Source organism: Pseudonaja textilis, chromosome 4 (genome assembly GCF_049901715.1).
Source record: "Pseudonaja textilis isolate UNSWEBS1 chromosome 4, rPseTex1.2, whole genome shotgun sequence".
NCBI classification, from domain to species: domain Eukaryota; kingdom Metazoa; phylum Chordata; class Lepidosauria; order Squamata; family Elapidae; genus Pseudonaja; species Pseudonaja textilis.
The window spans coordinates 41,056,747-41,079,405 of record NC_141993.1 but is presented as its reverse complement, the minus strand read 5'-3'; the positions used below and the strand labels follow the sequence as shown (position 1 = coordinate 41,079,405).

General features: G+C 34.3%; 1 protein-coding gene across 4 annotated transcripts in view; it reads left to right on the top strand.

The window, feature by feature from the left end:
- The window catches only part of ATRNL1 (attractin like 1), a 497,977-nt gene that overhangs the window by 101,544 nt on the left and 373,774 nt on the right, over nucleotides 1–22,659 (top strand). For all 4 annotated transcript variants that reach the window (XM_026704834.2, XM_087932664.1, XM_087932666.1 and 1 more), the window contains exons 14-18: nucleotides 3,455–3,587; nucleotides 5,258–5,439; nucleotides 10,670–10,883; nucleotides 12,151–12,339; nucleotides 20,548–20,766. In XM_026704834.2, coding sequence (XP_026560619.2) covers nucleotides 3,455–3,587; nucleotides 5,258–5,439; nucleotides 10,670–10,883; nucleotides 12,151–12,339; nucleotides 20,548–20,766 — 937 coding nt within the window. The remainder of the gene's footprint in view (nucleotides 1–3,454; nucleotides 3,588–5,257; nucleotides 5,440–10,669; nucleotides 10,884–12,150; nucleotides 12,340–20,547; nucleotides 20,767–22,659) is intronic.

Below are 22,659 nucleotides of genomic sequence, written 5' to 3'. Positions count from 1 at the left end.
CTAGAGTCACACAGCGGCTTCAGCTATGACTGACTCACTTTGTCTTCAGTGCCATTCCAGAAATGAACAATACTGTTGGGAATGAAACACAGAAGCTGGTGTCAATGATAATCCTTAGACAGCTACAATGATAATCCTTGATAATCCTTAGACAGCTATTTTAGTTCCCTATCTTCAATATAGAATAAGGTGATTAGCAGCTAAATACAAATATAAAATAAAGCATGTCTCAGAAGAAAATGCAATTCATCCTCACTATTTTGTCTTACTTTGCATGAATTAATATACGCATCCTAAACCTATCAATCTGATATATCAATTTTGAATTTATTATTTTAATTCTATTGCAATCTCAGTATACACAAGAATTACTTACTGGATTTGCATTTATACTAGTCTACCAAGACATATCCAGAAAGTAATTCATACCTTAAATATAAAAGCAATATTTTTATATACAGATTTGGAGCAAGGCTTTTCCGTGTTTTTTTTAAATCTTTTTTTTAAAAAGCTTTGAATTTTCTACAATCAGAAAAGTTTATCTACAAAAAATAGAAAAATTGTGGGCTCCCTTCTCCTATTACTTTTACCAAACACTGATTGCTACCATATGGATTCATTCTCAGGAACAGCTAAAAACTGTTCAGAAATTTGACATTGTGATAATGATGTGTTAACAGAGATTAGGTAGAACTGTTATTAAATGAGAAGATGGTGCTTACTTGCAATTTAAAATTCATTATAATGTACATATAAGGAATGTACATATAAGACATATAATGTCTTAACCAACTTAAATACAAAAAGGTATACAAAAGTTATTAGAATTTATCTGTGCATATTTGGCAGATGAATTTTGTGTTGCTTTGCAACTTTTCGTTCCAGATAATTTGTTTATATATACTTAAGTACTGTTGTGTTTTCATGTTTGTAATTACCTTGTTAGCCAACTTCGTACGCTATTTCTAGGTTGATCTTAATAACAGAGACTTTCTTTTTATAATCTACAGCAAAATACTACTTGGTTTAGTAATTGCTTAGAATAGCATAAATACTATTTCTTAAATTTGAAAATTATCAGGACTGCAACGATGATATATTTTTCTTTACAGGTACTCCACATCCCACTCCTTCTTTTTGTACTGATGTTATAGCCAGTAAATTTTTTTTTTGTTGCTACCTTATTTCTTTTCTGTGTTATAATCATTTTTTTTTGCCCTAAGCTTACTCATTTCTTTTTAACTCTTCCCCAGATCCTATGCATCTTAATTTTTCTGTTCCTGCAATTCTCAGTTTTGTTTCCCTTCTAATATAGAGGCTTTAACATGAAACACATTTATCTTTCATTATTTTATAAAGGGAAATGCATTATCCAGTATATTAGCTAAAATTGGAAATTACAACTGCCTTAATCAACAATTCCAATTAATTTTAAGAGATAGCATATTTGCTGTATGTGTGAATCTTGACAGCCAAAGGTGCTTTTTCAAAAGGCAACTGGACTTTGTGTTTTTTACTTGAAGACCTTTAACTTCTCATCCAATTCACTTCTTTAGGAATAAAAACCTTTCCCTTTGTTCTATTTTTACCCAGATTTGCTCATGAATATTTTTAATCTCATACTTTAAACCATTAGGTTTTACTTCCTTATTTCTTAGTCTTTCCCTTTCTTCTTTTTCCATGGCTCCGGGCTAATTTCCACTTTTTCTATCTTCCAACCTCTCTCTTTTGTATAAAGATCCATAATTTTTATGCCTTCCATAATTGATCTGAAATTCATATATATTTCTCCTGCCTTGAGATATCTCCTTCTCTTGTCCAGAGTTTTTAATTTATTTCTTTACTGAGTCCAAGATGTCTGTCAGAAGACAATTCCTTGCTCTTCTAGTTGCTTTTTATGAAAATTTTTATTCTTCCAAATTTGGAGTTAAAACCTTGATCATTTTTCTCTTTCTGACAATGTTGGGAAAAGTTCATTTCATTACCCAGAACTCCTGGTAGCCCAAAAAGAAGTCTTGTGATACCATTTGGCCAGCAGAAGTCAAGACTGGGTCAATTCTGGGAAAGTGAGTTTTCTGAACCTACAAGGAAGTTTTGCATACAACCTCACAAGCTTCACTATTAATAACTTCTATGAACAGACATTTAACACTTATTTAAAGCAGGGGTCCCCAACCACTGGGCCCCAGACTGGTACCAGTCTGTGGATCATTTTGTACTGGGCCACAAAGAATGAAAGTAGGGCGGGCACCACCATCTTGTTTCAATGGCGCTTGAGGAAGTGCTTCCAGGTGAGCTTGTCGGTCGTCGGTTGGAAAGCGGCGTTTGGATGCTGAAGGAATCCTCGCGCCTTAGTTTCGTCAAAGGGGGGGCGGCTTCGAACGAAGAGCCATCCCGATGGCGGTGGAGTCTCACATTACTCAGGAGGAGATTAAGAAAGAGCCCGAAAAGCCCATCGACCGCGAGAAGGTACAAAGGAGGAGTTGAAGGTGGCGGGGAGAAGCAGGGGATGGCTGGCTGGCCGGTCACTTGGCTCGCCTTGCCTTGGTCATGCGTGCTGATGCCGGTCCCAGTCCGTGGATTGTATTGGTCCGTGGTACAAAAAAGGTTGGGGACCACTGATTTAAAGGACTAACTTGAGTTCATAGAAGTTAATATTAATGAAGCTTGTAAATTATAACATTAGGTCCACTTAATATGAATTCCTTTTTGATAGAGAACCTACAATTTGAATTTTATGTATGTGACAGAAAGGGCTGTGATTTAAGTTGCTCTGAGTTTGCTGTTATTTCCCACATTGTCCAGCATATATGGGAAAGTAAAGAAATACACCATTTTTAACCTTGTTCAGGCTATCTGTGGTTGTTTTAAAATTTGATGAATAAATAAATAAAATCCCCTTTTTATTTTGATTCCTTTCCTCAAAATAACTACAACAGGTCTCCTTGATTACAAGAAGAAAAACTTCCTTTCATCAACTTCCTGGCTATTTTATGATAATATGTTGAACCAATGTTCTTCTAGTGAATTATGGCTGTGTGGGTGCAACCTTTGCTTTAGATGTTTTGCTGAACTTTGGAAGAACACACATATGGATACAGATAAAGATCAGAACCTAAATGATAATTCCTACTTTACTTGGCAGTAGCTGCTTATTATTGTTGTTGTTGATGATGATGTTGATGTTATCATTAATTTTTTGCTCAGTTTGCATGTATCTGCATGTGTGGGCATAGACATGCCTCAAGTCAGTTTTTGATATCTGGTAACTGTCTGAACAAGTCTCTGCAGTTTTCTTGGCAACTTTTTCAGAAGTGGTTTTACTACTGCCTGCTTGCTAGGGCTGAGGGAGAGTGGACAGCCCAAAGTTAACCACAAAGTTCCCTTGTGACTTTTTGTTATTTTTCCTTCAGTCTGAAAATTAAAAAAAAATGTATATGTGCTTATATTTTAGTCAGTGAAGAACTACACCAAATGTCATGTAAGAAATGAACAGATATGTAATAAGTTGACTAGTTGCAAAAGCTGTTCACTAAACCTCAATTGCCAGTGGGATCAGCGACAGCAAGAATGTCAAGCTTTACCAGGTAAAAAGGAAAAAAAGTTTTTCAAAATAATATTTTAATAATGAATATTTAATAACACATACTCTTAAAGAAATTATCCAATTAAAGCTATTAAAGAAAGAGTGGGCCACTCAGAACAGGAATTCAGGTTATTTTCAATTTGACAAAGACAACTGTAATATTAAGTATTCAGTGTAATCAGTACAATAATAACAACAATGTGTGTGTGTGTTTTGTGTGTGGTGTGTGTGTGATTTATATTGCTTTAGTCATAGCATAAATTATGCCATTTGTTTATCAATGTAAATGATGTAAATTTCTCCAAGTAAGGTCATCATAACTTTTTTGGGGGGGTTACTTTTTTATTTACTGCTTTGAATGCAATGAACATAGCTCCTGCTTTTGGATGTTTAGACAAATATTTTGTCTCTTGCATCCAAAGTCAGATAAATGGGATTCCATTAAATCAAAGTTTCATTATATTTGATTCAAATGTAGCTATATATTTCTGGATAACACTTCAGTAAGTTCCAAAACACCCATTTCTAATTGAAAATCCTTATTAATCACCTGACATTCTGGCAACCCTAATCCATTTTATTGTTATTATTATAGTTTTACTCTAGTCACTATTTTACTACACTTACTAAGAACCTCAAAAAGGACTTTATTTTTTGTTTAAAATAAAAAAGTGAGAAAAACATAATAGACTTTAAAGTGTAACACAAATGTGATGCAGAAATACTAAGTTTTGTGCTCTCTAAGGTAACTGAAACCCAGGAAAAAAGAGTAGGACTGAAGGTTGAGACTAATAGAAAAATGGTTATGTAATGTTACAATTTAGTTTAATTTTGTAGGCCATATGAACTTTATCCTAGCTTATTGGAAGAAGAAACTGAAATGTTTGAGAAATTATAAACATTGATTTAGTACAACTTTATTGGAAATGAGCAGGCGTTTTTGTTTTCAAAGAGAAGTATACTGAAGAGCTATGGATATTCTGATATCAACGTTAGACTAGATCATAAAAAGCTTGATCTCTAAGCACGTTGAACATATTGCAGTAATTAGCAAGTGTGGACCCTCATATATATCTCTATTTATCTATCTATCTATCTATCTATCTATCTATCTATCTATCTATCATCTATCTATAGTATTCAGCTTTGTTTGGGTATTTTCCCACGTCATTATAGTTGTGCTTTTAAAGTTGTAGCGATGTTTCGGCAGAATCTCATCTGCCATTATCAGGCTTGAGTATTGTGTTTGTCTGTGAGTCAGGCTTTCATAGCCATTTCTGTTTTAAATTTGGTGCTAGCCTACTGCTGTGCCAGAATGTTTTTTTCTTCATCCTGATTGGTTGGGAGTCTTGGTCTGTGTTTATTGGTCTTGGAGTTTGCTGTGTTCTGCTTGATTGGTGTTTCTAATATCTTCTGTCTGTTTTGTGGTGTTTTTTTGTCTTGATTGGCTGTCAACATTGTGTTTCCTGTATTGTGGCTTGGCTTCGGCATGGGAAAATACCCGAACAAAGCTGAATACCATACATATAAATACCTCCTTAAAACATATATAAAGCATATGTATATGTATATGAGATATGTTTCATAAGTATTTTGAAAGGTGGTTACTTCTGCTGTTCAAAGTGGATTTTTTTTTAAATACAATTTTAATCTTGTGTAATTTTTTACTAGCTCACTTATGTGGAGAAGGATGGAATCATGTTGGAGATGCTTGCCTTCGTATAAACTCTAGTCGTGAAAACTACGACAATGCCAGACTTTATTGTTATGGCTTAAATGGGATTCTTGCTTCACTAACAACTTCCAAAGAGGTAGAGTTTGTTTTGGATGAAATACAGAAGTACACTGTCCAGGTAACTTGAATAATTCATAAGGTCAAATAAAGTTGATTTTGGATTTCTTTTTAGAAAATGGTGATGACAAATCATTGAAACAAAAATACATTTTACTCAACCAGATACCAAGTACATAGAATCTGTTGATGTATTATAGTAATTGAAGTTGCTGCTAAGGATTTCTTATTTTTATTATTCCATACTAAAGTGATATAGATCTGAATTCTAGTTTTTAAAATTTAGCAAAAGTATTGTTCATAGAGTTGAATCCAATTTTTTTAAAAATAAATTTAATATCACTACTATATTTGCAAATAATGTCAGTTGGTATCATTAGTGGCATATTGTCACTGATTTTATCATTTCTGAAAACATTTTGATTGCATTTCCTTCAGTTAGGTTGGATTGCCCAGGTTTATTTATGGAAAGAAAGAAAATTATAACTAAAGGTCACTTTACATTGATCCTTATAATTTTTATTTTTAGCTGTTCCACTATTGGATAAATTACCAATGAATTTAGTATTAATAAAAGAAAAAAAAAGAAAATATAAATCTTGTGAGTAACTCAGTATAGTAGATGCATGCCAATTTTTCAATTCCTTTCTCAGACTCCAATCAGTAACAATTGTATAGGGAATGGAGACAAGAAATGGAGGATGTATATACGCCTCCTTTAAATAATGTAGTGTCTTCCTTTTGGAACTGTGCATTTATATTTAAGAGAACTGTTTCTTATAATTGGCTAGGGATATGTGGCCAACAATTTATCTGGTTTTATCCTTTCAATTAGTACACTAGGTACTGATTTATTTTTCTTTTATATTAATAGAGACATGATTTCATAAAACATAAATGTTATTCATAGATGCCACAGCATGTCTTATTGCCAGTAGATACCATTTTCTTTATGCTAAATAAAGTTATTAATCTTTCTAGTGTAGCATAGAATATTCTCATATGTAGTAGTACTTATACAATCTGACTTTTAAGACAAGCAGAAAAACAATACATAAATATAATAATAATGAACAAATAAACAATAGCTAAAATAAACAAAGGAGAGCCAGGTTGATGCATCAGTTAAGGCACCAGGCTAGAAAATAGGATGCTGAAAGTTCTATTTCACCCATGGCCACAAAAGCTGGAAGAGTGACCAGCTGGACCGGTTATTTTCTTTCAGCCGCTGATTGGTTAATTTCTATTACAATCAATGGATTAAAATGACTAACTATTTATAGTCTAATTTTACATGAATAAGCTTTTTCCCTTTCAAAACATTTATATTAGCCTTGACTCATAAACAGCATACTTACGTGCCAAAATTAGGAGTTATGACTTTGCAATGATTGTATAGATTTATTAGAAAAAAATAATTCTTGCACTAATAAAGAAATTGTATTGTGTTTAGTAATGCATTACCAAACACATGGATAATAGGTACATATTTACATTTAGGCTTGCCTTCACAAATTACATGATATTCAATACCTGATATTTAAAAATAAGGTTTTAATCAGAAGATGAATAAATTTGTTTAGAACTTTGTTACTTTTCCTCCTCCTCAAATAATAAATTACTCCAGATACACTACATAAAATTCATCAGAGTTTTGTCTCAAATCATGTGTGTTGTGCTGTAATTTCCTTTTTTAATTATATAGAACCGCTGAAAATCAAAGAATATAGTTTCTTGTGTCTTGTCATTATAATATTGATTGATGAAAGTGCTGTTCCATTTGTTGCTGTTTTTTAAATTTCTGAAATAAAATATAATATTAAACATGGCCTTATTCAAATAAATTACATCTTGAACTACTGAAATTTTCTGAAGTAATCCACATGCGCTATTCAATCAATAGCAAAAAATGAATGCATTTGCAGTAATCATTTACTTATCAAAATTTTTAATGAAATATTATTGTGAATAATATCTTACTTCTGATTTTATCTACACCCAAAAGTAATTTCTTTTTCATTCTTTTTCATATCTATAGCTCCGATTCTGTTTATTCTGTATATCATTTTGAATGTGTTATCAGATGTCAGAGATACTTGTTGAGAGTTCCTTGAATTTCTTTCATATGCCAGCTGGAACCTTCAGACTACAGTCATGATGATTTAGAGCATTTAAGTTCATTTTAGATTACCTCCTTGTTACAGACATAGTTTAATATAATGTTTCCTAACCATAGCAACTTCCAATGTGAGCTTCTATTCCCATAGCTTAGCAATCACTATATTGGTTGGGAATTCTGGGTGCTGAGGATAACATATCTAGAGGTTGCCAAAAAATACTGATTTATACAATATAGTAAAGCCTCCCAGCTATCCTCTCAAGTTCTCATAACATTTTCTAACCTATTACTGTAATTATAATTCTTTTTTTTTCTAGGCAATACACTTCCAAGTATTTATTACTGGCTGGACCAACCCAACATTTATATTTGGTGGGAAGGCATATAATGGCATGTGATCAGGTTTAATCAATATGTAGATATTATTTATGTAGCTCAATTTCTGGCTAATGAAGAGATACTTCTGAGATTCTGCTTGGTGTCTACATACTTTTAGAGTATGGTTGAGAAAGTACTGGCTCAAATTTAACCTTTGTAAGATTGAATGGCTGTAGATGAAGACTTTTCCATTTTAAAACTGAATGGATTCATGGCCCTCAATTTCTACGAATTGGTCCAGAGTTATAAGCTGGCTTTCAAGCCTAATAGGTTACTAGAACTCACATTCTTCCAATATATAAGCCACCATCTTAAGTACTACATTTAATTGACTCTCAGATATAAATATGTTTGGGGTTCTTCCTAGTTGTTTTGTTGTGTTCATGTCTCCATATATCACCTAGAGTTCTTTGGATAATCGAAATGACTTATAAATTTAATAAACAAGTAAGCAATTATCAGTGCAAAGATGTATACAATGTAACCAAATTTTGCATGCATGCTTTAAAGCAGACGTGAGAATTTTAGAGCCCACAGCCATATTCGGCTTATGGATGGTCCCATTCTGGCCTGCAGCATCAGTGGCATTAGCAACAGGGAGAGCATTAGGAATGAAGATAGGGCATCAGCATGCCAAGAGTGGGCAAGGCATTGGTGCAGCGTTGGATGCAAAACATCATTAGCAGTGGGGAGTGGTAAGATTCAAATAATTTAACAACTGGTTCTCTGCCCTAATGACCAGTTGGGTAGGTATGGTTGAGTGGTCATGTGACCGGGTGGGCATGGCCAATTCAATCACTCACATCTAGGGGTGCTTCACCTCACCCACCCTCTCATAAATGTGGGGATGTTGCAACAGTCATAAGTGAAAAACGGTCATAAGTCACTTTTTTCAGTGCCATTGTTACTTTGAATGGTCACTAAATGAACTGTTCTAAGTCAAGGATTACCTGTACAAAAATACGGAATGCTTCTTTGCTTGCAAAAAGCTGCCATAAATACCTTTCATTAGATTAGAAATGGGGGAATACACACTGACAGTCACAGCTATCATGGAAACCTAAACCATTCTATTGAATGCCTTCTTTTTTATCAGCAATACCTGCAAGCTGGAGTTACAAATCAGGAGGGTGCCAGAGCACCTTGAGAAATTAAAATAGTTAAAATGCAATGATAATTATCATCTGCCAACTCTTGCTCATAAAGGGAAACCCCGTAGGAGAGAGATCATTTAAGCTCCCCAGAAAGTGGGTAGGCATATTTGGGCTACAAAATGTCAAGCTAAAGAGACAAATTAACAACATATATAGGGGACCCAGGTTCAACCCTCCCAAGCTTGTCAGGATCATGATAAAATTAGTATATGCCACAGATATCTAAATAAGCTTCAAGCCTGGTGCCATGTTACTAAACCTTATTATCATGAGAGAAAACTAAAACTAATTGGGGGATCCACACCCTACCTCCTATTTTTTTAAAATCTTACTTTCAGTGAGCAATCATGCACCTTGGCCACTCCAAAATAATGCAAGAAACTTCTGTCCAAAAGGTGCTTTTTCAAAAGGCAACTGGATTTTCTGGAAAACAAGAAAGTCCAGTTGCCTCTTGAAAAAAGCACCTTTGGGACAACCATGACCTGGATGAGTGAAGAATCCCCATAGACAAGAGACTTCTGTGCTCGGTGAACTGACAAAGCACCCTTTTCCACCCAGAGGAAGCAATGCTTAGATCCATTTGCATCACTTAAAGATATCAGCTAGTCTCACTCATCTTACAATATAGCCTAAGGAAATCATCCAGATTTAAGGGAAGATCACAGAAAGGCATTTAAAAAATCTGACAGAGTGCCAAGATTGTATCTTGCCTCTTTGGAAGTACACCCCAAAATGACAGTGTCAGGAAGCAGTGTAAAAAGCTTAAAACAACCCTTCCCTTTAAGAAATTCAAGCCACTCCAGAGAATCAGCTAAGGCAACAGAAAGTCTGGGCGAACTGCCAAGAATCATCAGCTCTTAGTTACAATGTAACAAGGCTTAATTGGAGAGGCAGTTTCTGTAAACAGGACAATAAAGATAAGGATTAGGCTAGAAACAACACAGAGGGACACATGAATTTTTCCTTCTTACCTTCCTGACAGGATTATCCCTGTAAAGTAGAAAAAAAACTGTTGGAAGGAGATTTCTTCCAACAACCAGTGTCCAAACTGCTTAGAAAGTTAACAAACAGTTCTCTTGAATAGGCACGAACTGGCTGAACACCACCACTAGGGGTGGAGCATTATCAGTGGGCAGTACAGTAGCCTCCACAACAATCAGTTTCTCATACAGGCCCTTGGGAAAATTAAGTCTCCTGCTTTAAAGTCTATGTAGAAAAAGAACATTTGTTTTTCTTCCCAAATGAATGACTTTTACAAATAAAAGTGTAAAATTTACCTATGTTTGTCAGGATTTGTGGCTATTTTGCTTTTTATTTATTCATTTAAATGTTTTATATCTGTCAGTATCACAAACTGTCAAGTGGAAAATTGTCCTATGTGTACTTGGCTTGAAATTAGAAAAAAAAAATACTCCAGAATTAATCTTAAGACCCAACATTAAATAATTATAGTTACTGTATTTTATATGACCATGATTTCTGTGGGTATAATGTATTTTAATAATATGAAATTATATTTCACATAATTTAAGCTGGTTGTGTAAAGTATCATTAACATAGCTGTAATATGTAACACGTAATGTGTAATAAAAGTATCCATCTTTGATTATTCATATGGACTTTTACATTCTCCTTCACAGAAAATATCTCCTTGGGTGGGTCTACGCAAGATTAACATATCCTACTGGGGATGGGATGATATGTCTCCCTTTACGAATACAACATTGCAGTGGCTTCCTGGAGAACCAAATGATTCTGGATTTTGTGCCTATCTTGAAAGGGCTGAAGTAGCAGGTTTAAAAGCAAATCCTTGTACAGCTAAGGCAGATGGCCTTGTCTGTGAGAAACCTGTTGGTAAGAAAATCTACTATATGATAAATATACTTGTGGGATACTTTACATGTCTTTAGTATTGCATTATGAATAGATTGAGCATTTATTAATTTCTAGGAGATAGTTGCTGAATTGCATTTGTTTAAATTACAAAGTATATCAGGGATTACAAAGCATGCCAGCAGATATAGTTTCTTTAAACTACATCTTATTGCATTGAAAGGTTTTAACTGGAATCTTAAACTAAATTCACAGATCATTCACCTTGTACAACAGAGTAATAGAATTTTGTGAAAATTTATTCTCTTTTGTCCACATCTGCTACAAGCAAAATAATTGTAATTCTATACCAGGACACTGGCAAACATTTGAAGTAATGTAGTATAGATATAGCTTTATATGAAACAAAGCTGCATAGTGCAATCTAGTCAGACAGAATTTCCAGGTGCTAAGTGCGAGTATAAACATTGTGCACTGTATAGGTTAGTCTTAGAAAACTAGAGAATCACAGAACCACAAATGTAAAACAAATGTATGACACAGATGAGGTGCATTTGTGACAGAAACTGAAGCAAAAACAAACAAAGAAAAATAGAGGGAAAATCTTTTCCTTTTAGAAAAGTGGCCTTAAGATAGCCAGAGAAAGATGGACAATAAAAGCCTTGGGCAACAAGAAGGATGCATAAAAATGAATGCAAACTTGAAACATTCATCAAGAAGGACAAGGACAGTTATATAAGTTAAGAATGTTAACAGACAAAACACGGGTAGAGGAAAATGGAAGACACTTAAGAAGATCAGAGAAGTCAGGAAAATTGATTTAATCAATATAAAGACTTTCTCATTGCAATTGCATTTGACAAACTGCTATAAGATTATGAAAGATAAGAAGTACCAATACAAGAAAAGTAAAAAAAAAAAAAAGACCTTCCCAGCGATGACAGATGACTGTGACACTAAGACAAAGTGAGAGATGGATAATAGGTGTCTTAGAAGTTTATAGTACCATGTTTCATGATAAGTTTTAACCAATTGGTTGTATGAAGAGACACAATAATTTGAATTGATCAATGGAAGAACCTCACATACTTTACATTTTATGGAGTGATTGCATATGTACTAGAGGGAGAAAAATCTTGACAAAGTGCAGTCATAAATAAGGTGAATGGACAAGATACACACACACACACACACACACACACACACACACACACACACACACATCTAAATATGATAATTCAGGAAAAATAGTGAAATTTCATTTTTTATTATTTTCTTTTTCCTTCAGTTAGTCCAAATCAAAATGCTCGGCCCTGCAAAAAGCCATGCTCTTTAAGGACCACATGTTCCAACTGTACCAGCAGTGGCATGGAATGCATGTGGTGTAGCAGCACAAAACGATGCGTTGACTCAAATGCTTACATTATCTCCTTTCCATATGGCCAGTGTTTAGAGTGGCAAACTACCACTTGCTCTCGTAAGTATTTATGGTGATATGAATGAAAACAGTTATGGTACTTAGTAGAAATGAAAAAGCTAAAAAGGAATAGCACAGTTTATAATGTTTCTGTTGAAGTTTCTGCCAGCTAGAAACCAGAAGTTAAAAAAAAAAGAAGCTAAAGCAAATGTTCTTAATTCCTGACTAAAATTAAACCAGTTATCCTCCCCTGTATATGTTTAGATAATCATGCACAGCTCAATAATGGGTTTTATTGAATGTCTCAAAATCAATAGGATTTTAGTTCTCTTCTTAAAGATATGACAGCTGGTAGAAATACTACAAGTAATATTATGACACAATATAAAACTCCCAAGGATAATAGTGAATAAAACAGTCACCTTGAAAAGACAAGCCTCTGAATTTAGAACTGAACTGGAAACTTGCACTCCATAGCAATTTTATCTGCTACTTAAGTAATTTATTTTTTTTTTTTGAAAGAAAGTTATACATGCAGATATTCTTCGACTTATGACCATAACTGAACTCAAATTTTTTGTTGCTAAGTGAGACATTTGTTAAGTGAACTTTGCTCATATTATGACCTTTCTTGCCATTTGTCAAGTGGATCACTGCAATTATTAAGTTAGTAGCACAGTTGTAAAATTGGCTTCTCTATTGATTTTGCTTGTCAAAAAGTTGCGAAAGTTGGAACACTGCAATTGTCATAAATATGAATCAGTTGCCAAGTGTCTGAGTTTTGATCACGTGATCTTGGGGAGGCTGAAAAATGGACATAACTCACTTTTTTCCGTGCAACTTTGAATAGTCGCTGAACAAACTGTTGTAAGTTGAAGGCTACCTGTACTTAACAGCTTGCTTGCTGACTGGCAAAGGTTTGTTTGCTTATTTATTTAATAAAATTTATATGGTAACCCACCTTACTTTCAACAATGTTATAAAAATACCAAAATCATTAAGGCATATTATACTATTCTGCTCTCAGAAACTCAGATTTTAATTAAGAAAGTTCCTATTCCTTTTCTGATTTCAAATGATACATGAGCCGCTATCATATTTCACATTTGTTTTGTTGATCTCAAAAGTAGGATTCAATGCAACAATATACTAATTTAGTTCACTGTTCACTAGCTTCTCTCATTCATTTGTTTCTCTAATGTTGTCCATTATTTTCAAGCAAGGCCAGGTGGAATTGTGGAGTTTTATATCATTAATATACATGTTCTGACCCAAACCTTGTTCCAAGGAAACAAACACCAAACAGAGGTAAAAGCAAAATCTTTTAATGCTTCTCTGCAAATTCCATTCATTCACAGTTAAAAGGCTATGAAAACTAATTGACTCTGATAAGAACAAGTCTTGCCAAGGTTGTGCAAGGCTGCCAAGAACACTAGATTAAGTTGCCAAAAACTATTCAAAACAAAAACTCTTCAAACACAAACCAGGATAGTCCGAATGTCCACAAGGCTTGAAGTGCAAGAACTTCTTTGTTTCCTGCAAAGAATCCTGGTCTCTCAGACTGGCTTTTATCTCTTAAGGGAGAGGTCATTACCTTGCCGCCTTACGCCTGAGTCGCCCGTGCTGCTGCAGCTGCTCTTTCCTTCCAGCAGACCTGCATGCACATGCACTAGGAACAGGCTCCTTGGGATCCTCTGCATCACTTCTGCCAGCCTCCATAATCTCCGAAGGCAGCATTCCACTCTCTGATAGTCCTGATCCCTGCATCCCATCCCTGCATCACACATAGGCTCCTCATCCGAGTCCTTGATCTCCAAATCCTCAGCCGTCCTCACCTGCTGCAGGGAAACCACAACAATGCATTATTTTTTCTGACGTATTAACAGCCCTATGCTTCTAAAGAAATGTGACATAATCCATAAAAATCTTTATTCAATGTTGATTGGGAAACAACAACAACAAGGGATTAGAATTAAAGATGTTAGTTTAATTTAGGGTGCAATAATGATAAAAATTCTTCAACAGATAACTTTATGAAATGTATCTGTCTTCCACTTTGGTTGCTAGGCAACATTCAGCTCTGATCTGGAGAACCCAGTGTTGTTAACCTTTATAATGCTGAACATAACCTAGAAATTATTAGCTTCTTGCTTTCTTCCAATATGTCTCAGATGCTGTAGTCAAATATTCCTAATAGGATGGACAAATTGGCAGAAGTCCAGAAAACCATTAAACAAATTTGCTCCCATCCCACTCTCTAAATTTATATGGAAAGGGGGTTCTTTAACCTTTTTTTTTTACTATTAGCCATTTCAATTGTAGAAAAATTGAAACTGATAATGGAAATTGACAAATGATGTGAAGCTTCTGGAATTGCTAAATAGCTTGTATATTTGCTATTTGCTATGGTCTAATCAGTCCTGAGCAGCTGATGTCACTAAGTGTGATAGACATATTGTTTGTGCATGTTTTGAAAAATACCTCTTTTCTGGTTTATGTAATGAGTTAAATTTGGATGCTTAAGTCTACTGTATTTCCCCAGTAGAAAGCAGCTTTGAATTCAGTTTTTTCAAATTTAAATATTTAATATTTGTTTCTAGAGAGCTATCCTACCCAGGCTACTCTTTTTGTGTGTGTGTTTAAATAACAGACAGTTGAAGAACTCTTTAATTTAGTTGTCATTTCAGACAGGGATATAAAGATATGTATAAAATAAACCTAGTATGGCTTATTAATTCATAACATACATCAAGAATTATATTTAAATTGTATTTCTATATAGCCAATAAAAAAATAAATTTCCACATTCCAGCCTTGCCCACTTAATGAAGATAATACTTTAGAACAAAGACCAGCAGACATTAGAGATATTTCCATTGCTATAAATCTTTGAAATTGTTACGCCTTACCTAGAACACTGCACATGAGTTTGGCAGCTATTATGCAAAAAGTTAGTCATTTTTTTCATGAGATCTTGCAGAGTTTTGCTTCATGCCCACTGCATTTGATGAGATTTTAACAATTTCTTCAATCCCTTTTATCATTTTAGTTAAGATTTAACTGTGGGAAGCAATTAATGGCCTTGTATTTATTGGAGACTGAGTTGCCAGCTTCTAAGCTATAGTCTGTTTCCATTCAATTTGAACAATCTGATAGCAAAATGTTTATACATTTGAACCCAGCCAATGATTGCAATTTGGATACTTTGCAACTATTGTGCATTTACGATGGTTGTAGCATTTTGAGGTTTTTTTTTTTTGTGCCAAGCAAATTCATTGGGGAAGCTGGCATGAAATCGCAAGTCATGGTCATAAGATGTCATGCTTAATGATTGGGTGATTTGCATCATGATTGCACCCATAACTGGCGTTGGTCTCATATTTCACATTTTGACTGTATACTTTGCAATTGAGTTGTTGATTTCAGTTGTGGTTGCTAAGTATGACTACGTACATTCTTTACATAGCTTAAGTATGATAAAAGAAAAAAGAGATTACTACAAAATTATATTTTTAGCTCTTTAGTTCTATTTTTTCCAAGAGCAAATATTGGTTTATCAGTTATTTTTTAAATGCATTTAATTAATAGTAAGATGTTACCATTCTATTCTATATTAGTTTGCGCTATAATTTGTGCCTGCTGTTCTGGAAGGTATTTTGTTTTCTTAATGTCACTAGTGGCATTGCAAGAACAATTTTGGGTCAACCACCATAATTTTAATTTAGAAATGTACTTAAATAACATTTTAAGGGAGACGGCCTCTCTATTACATATTATTAAATTGTTTGTGCAATGTTTCAAGACATCAGAGAACAAATTAAACTATGTAGAAACAAAATCCTGTGTAAATGTTGTCATTTAGCTCTTGCCACTGAATGTGTAGTATTTTCTGCTGTTCATAGTGATCAAAGCAGTTCACAGAAAATAAAATGACAAACAGCATAACATACAATATCATAATATGACCCATAACTATTTGCTGATAATGATTTTTTTCATTTTTCATTTATATAGATAAAGAACTAGAATGCTTATGATTCTCTGAGATAAAATCTAATGTAATGATATTTCCTTTCTCATTAGGTTAAAATAATAATATTCATATATTTGCATATAAACTATCATATTCAAATATAAAATTTCTTATTCTCTACTGTATATGATTGGAGCTGCAGTATAATTAGGCTTCTATTTGTATATTTCCTTTCATAGGTGACTACAAAGGAAGAGAGGGAAAGTAAATGACAAATGATGTCATTTTGATTAGATATGCTGTCATTGCCTGATGACATAACATATGTGACATTTTAACATTGTAGCTTAATCTGGATGCTACTTATAGCCTTTTTAAATAACTAAATGAACTATTGCTGAACCAGGCTGTGTGCATTTGTTTTGCATTTTCACGTTACCTTAATAATGACATTTATAAACTATTATTTAATACGTAGTTTATGCATTCCATTTCAATTCAAGTCAAAGTTGAATTCAGTCGAGAAGTACATCACTTTTTTAATTCATGTTGGAATAAGTAGTAAATTGATTCTTTACATGTAGCTTTACAGGGAAATTTTATGTTATAATTTTCTGTAATAGTGTTTTGGAATGTGAACAGTTTTCTTTTAAGGATATAATTCTACCAGTTTCCAGTAGTTTTGTATTGATTATCTGATCCTCTATGAGGCCTGTCAGAATATTAGGCTTTTATTTGACTTTTGTGTTATTATGTTATAAGCATCAGATGCATTTATTTGAAGAAAAAAAAAACCTGAAGTAATAAAAATCAAAGCAAGTTGTTTAATTCGTAAGTCTAAAGTCCGACACCAAAATTCATATGATCATCAATGAATTAACCCAAAAACTCTATCATCTTAGAACTGATGATGTATAACAGTCAACCAGTATTATCTATGCAAATATTTTGAAACTTTAAGTGTTCTTTGATTTTCATTTGAAATTTGGTTTGACTGTGCGCTAACAGTAGGTTGGAGTTCAGGGGTGGGATTCAAATTTTTTAACCGGTTCTATGAGCATGGTTAAGATGGTGGGCAAGGCTTGGAGGTCAGGTTATTGGCTGGGCGTGGCCAACTCAATATCCCTCACATCGAGGCACACATCTCCTCGCCTGGCCTCTCATGACTGTGGGGATACTATAACAATCGTAAGTGTGAAAAATGGTCATAAGTCATTTTTTTCAGTGCCATTGTAACTTTGAATGGTCACTCCATACAAGCAAAGTACCAGCAAAGGAGGAAAAAAAACTCCAGAGAAGTTCCTCAGATAGGAAGTCTAGTCCTGCCAAGAACGTAATAAGAGAGAGAGGGAGAGGCAGTTTCTATAAGCAGCACCAGAATGTTTCCTTCCTGCCTTCCTTACAGGATTAGGCCAGTAATTTCTTCTAACAACCGGTTCTCTGAACTGCTTAGAATGTTAACAACCGGTTCTAGCGAACAGGTGTGAACTAGTAGAATCCCACCCCTGGTGGAGTTTGATAGGACATTTAAATCAGAAATCTTATCAGACCATGATAGGCAATAAGTTTCAATTCTCTGTAACTGAACTCTATATCTATGAAATTATTTTATAGCATAAGTTTCAAAAACTCAATGAACTTCTATAACATGCTTGTTATAGTCAAGAAGGACATTATATACACATTCTCAATAGTTTTCCATGTTTTGGAGGTATGAGTACACTGAGTGTTGTGACACAGTATAAATAGTTCTCATTTAGAAATCACAGTTGGGACTGGCAACTTAGTCATTAACTGAAGCAGTCACTAAGTGAAATAGTGAAATGCTTATTGCTTTACAGACCTGCAAAGGTCATAAATGTGAACATTAGTTGTAAAACTTTTTATCATTTGTAAATGCGAACAGTCTAAACAAATTCTATTTGTAATTGTCCTTCTTCATGAAGAGTTGGTTTTACTTGGTGGTGATGGACAGAGAGATTGAGCCCTAAGCTCTTCAGGGGGTTATTAAACAGCTTCATGGTTAATTATCTATTTACACCAGGGTTGTTAAACTTGCGACATCATGTTATCATTATGTGGCATATCACGACTTTTCCCCTTTGCTAAACTGGGGGTTGGCGTAGCCAGCTCATGACACATCCAGCTTGCAGGGCACGAGTTTGACACCCATGATTTAAACTGATGATACTCAACTTCACATCAAATGTCATATCAAAGCAGTGCTTAGGTATCTTGAGGGTGTTATGGTTGATCAGTTGTTACAATCTGGATAAGAGGAGCATGCTTAGATTTAAGCCCAAAAGACAGAACAGCTTTCAGTTTGGAAACGATTCTATTCTAGAAAAATATTGCATCTATTCCTGGATGGTTAACAGCTAAACTTGAGCAAAGATCTGGACTCCAGAAAGACTTTTATATTGCAAACCTACTGTATGTCTGCTCATCTAAATGCAACATTGTCATTGGCAGAGAACCTCAATGTATAAATAGTGATTCCATCTTATTTGGGTGAAAGTCTCTTCTCTTTCGTATAGACTCTTACAGCCTTTGATCACTAAGAGATTAATAGCATCTCCCATGCAGTCCAGAGCAATGAGTAAAACCGAGTATCAACAGCATTGATTATATTGTATCCTGATTGGCCTGAGTTTTTTTTTTAATTCTTTTGCTGTATATTTCATTATCAGCTAAGTTTTGCCAGATGTTCACCAATCTGGCAATTTTACCTCCTTGCAGTATGTTTTTAAACTGCTTGGAAATCAATGACTGTAGACCAGTCAACCAAAATATGCAGTTTATTTTCATCTATACTGACCAGTTCTTCTTTGTGTTTTTCTCCACAATTTCTGTTCTATTACAAGTTCTTTAATTTTTTTATTTTAATCTGCCTCCTTTATCTAAGTGGTGTTTTTATTGTATTTCTTTGGATTGTTCCATAGCGCCACTGTTTCTTCTTTGTCGGAAGAAACAAAGGCTTGCTGCAGTCTCTCCATTGATGGATTGGAAAAAGTATTTCTGATTAATCTGAAAAGGGAGATTTTGCCTACAGTGTTCAATTTAAGATGTTAATCTAATGATCTTGGCTAGAGCTGCTATTTGCTGCTTTGTGTAATAAATTGTTTTTTTGGGGGGAGGGTATGTCAAACAACCACATGAAACTTATTGAAGGGGTTGAAAAACTAAAGAGTTTGGTTATTTGTGGGTTAAGGCAGGGGTGAGATTCTACCTGGTCAGTCCAGTTTTATAAAACTGTGTTGTTATGATTCTGCCCAGTTTGGAGAACTGGCAAATCGTGCCACCAGCTGGCCCCTCCCCTCCCTGCCCACTCACTCCTTACCTGGCATGCGCGCCATCAAATTTGCCTGTATTTGATATGTTGCTATTTTTTCTTTTTCTTTTCCTGACCATCAGCTTTTCTGCTGTGCTGGAAGATTTAGATTAGCTAGAAAGCAGGAAATGGTTGGATTTCTTGCTTTCTAGATAATCTAAAAGCAGAGCTGAACCTTCCTAAGGACTGAAGCTTCTATTTTTCAGTGCAGATTCAGCTAACAGATTGCAAAATGGTAGATCTCTGAGTGAATCTGTCATTTGTGTGAGCAACTCAATCTCAATCAGGACTGCTTTGCCTGATTTTGGGTAAAAGTTGTTCTTTTTTATAAAAAAATCAATATTTACATCAATATTTATAATATTTACATACAAGCCATGCCCAGCCAGCCACACCCAGTCATACTCAAGCCACACCCAGTCAGCAAGCCATGCCCAGCCAATCACATGACCACCAAGCCACACCCACAAATTAGGCCATGCCCATAGAACCAATTGTTGAGAAATTTGAATCCCACCCCTGGGTTAAGGCAGCACACCAAAAACCAGGAGCCTGAATTCTAGTCCTGCTTTAGGCATAAAATCAGTTGGATGACTTTGTCCCAATCATTATTTCTCTTTTAGCCCTAGGGAAAAGACTGTGGCAAACCATTTTAAAAAATCTTGCCAAGAAAATTTCAGGAGCTTATTCAGGCCAGAAGTTGACACAGACTTGAAGGCAGCAAATATATGTATATTTGTTGAAATATTTTATATAGGTTTATTGAGTTTGCCATTGGTTTTGTTTGTTGTTATATCCTATACTTCTATAGCCATAGACGCATACAGTAGCTAGACATGATAGTGGTAATAAAGTTAATTCTATCAATCTGATTTCTCAAACTTAAAAGTTTAGACTTAAAGTTATAAATCCTCTTATGCAAACTCAGCTTTTACTGATTTTTCTTTATCCTGTGTATTTACAGCTCAAAACTGTTCGGGGTTGAGGACTTGCAGTCAGTGTCTGGAACATCCAGGATGTGGATGGTGCAATGATCCCAGTAATACAGGCAAAGGCCATTGTGTGGAAGGCTCAGCAAGAGGGCCAGTGAAATTCAGTGGGACACATTCTACTGAAATAGTTATTGACAACAATCTTTGTGCTAAAGAAAAAAATTACGAATGGTCTTTTATCCAATGCCCAGGTATGATGAATTTGTTACTGTTGCTGTTAGTCTTGTTGTTAGTGCTTTTATCAGTGAAATTATGGCTGGTTAATTGTTTGCTTCCAAAAATGGGATTTTGGACTGGGATATGAGAAACATAAATATTTTGTTGGTTAGTATGTTTTAAAATTTTTTCAAATATAGATCTTGATCCATAAAGTGTCCCTCAGTTATTCTTGTTTCTACTTTTAAAAACGATGTCAAATTTCAAGTTTGTTAAATCATACTGTAGTCAAAAAATATCATTTTTGATACTTCTCTTCAAGTGTTGTTTTGATTAGACAGAAATAGTGTAAATGTTTTAAAAATGATTTTAAAACCTGATAATTTTTTTATGACTAAAGATAGGACATATCCTGTCTGGAGTTTTCTTTGAATACTAGAGTAGTAATACATTGCATAGAGATTTTAGAGCTTTATATCTTGACAAATTTATAGTAGGAACAAAGCTTATATAAATCAGACCATCTTTAGAGGCTAAACATTCTGGGGAACTTCAAAATGTCCTACTATGCTAATCCAGTCATTCTAGAGATCATCTGGCAGTTTTCCAAAATGAAGAGGAATAGATTTTTGCTATTCTGGTATGTAACAAATACCACATTTAGCTGAGCTCTTAAGTAAGTAAGCATTTGGTTGCAATTCAATTTCACTGTAGCATCTGGGACAGTATATACAGTGAATATTTAATTCAATTATTTATTTACTTTTAAGGTAACATGTAGTCTTTATTAAAAAAAACATGTCGTTTGTTATCAAAGCAACCACATATAAATTTTCTTAATATGAATCGTTCAACTGGATCAAAACTAATTTATTGATTTGTTAGTATAATGCCTTAGGTTTTATTTATTGTCATGCTCTGTAAAAAGGATTTTGTGGTTCATATATAGTTATCTCTAAGATAGATCATTGGATATAAGCAATATACAAAATTGCAGTACTTACTAAAGCTCATCAGTGCATCTGTTTTACCCAGTGGCTAAATGTCAAAATATACTTGGGAACTCAATTTTGTATGAAGACTCAAAGTATTTTACTAACAAAACACATTATAAATATGTTTTCTTCTATCAGCATAATAATTGGAATTTATATAATAGTTCATGTTGTGTGGATGCATTAATAATTTAAAAACTGTCCTGACTACATATTCCTGTGGATTGCAGAGAACCTTTTTCCTATAGTTTGCACAGTGTTAGTACGTGTAGTGTACTAGTCTTAGTCAGTAGTTATTGGGTTATTGCCCAATAACACATCCCTCAAAATCTATGACTATCAGTAATATAGGCATAATAAGAAACTCAGAAAATTGGTAACTTGATATCACAAGCAAAGCATAGGATGACAGCCTTCCATCCTTCCAAAGTCAGTAAAATGAGGACCCAGATTGTTGGGGCAATATGCTGACATTGTAAACAGCTTCGAGAGGGTTGTAAAGCACTTTGAAGTGGTATATGTGTCTTAACTGCTGTTGGTATTGCTATATGTATGTGGCTATGTATGTATTGATTTATTTTTGAGCCTCAATAGAAACTCTTTTCTTGAGTTTCCCTCACAGTATGAGGAATTAAAAATGATCTGTTAAAATAGCAGAGAAATAAAAAGACAGTGATTGAGAAGTGAGATTGAATGAACTGCCATGATTTGCAAGTGCAAACATTCTTTAGGTTTGTTCATCAGCAGAACCTTGGTATCATAAGACTTTGCTTTATTCTGGCCACAGAGTGAAAAAGAGACAGAAACATGTTCATAACCATCAAAATAGAAGCATGCACAAAGCAGAGATGCTATATTAGTTCAGGGCATTGTGGATAGCAAGGAATAATGATCCATGTAAGTCAGCAACAGGGTAATTTAGTAAAAAGGGCA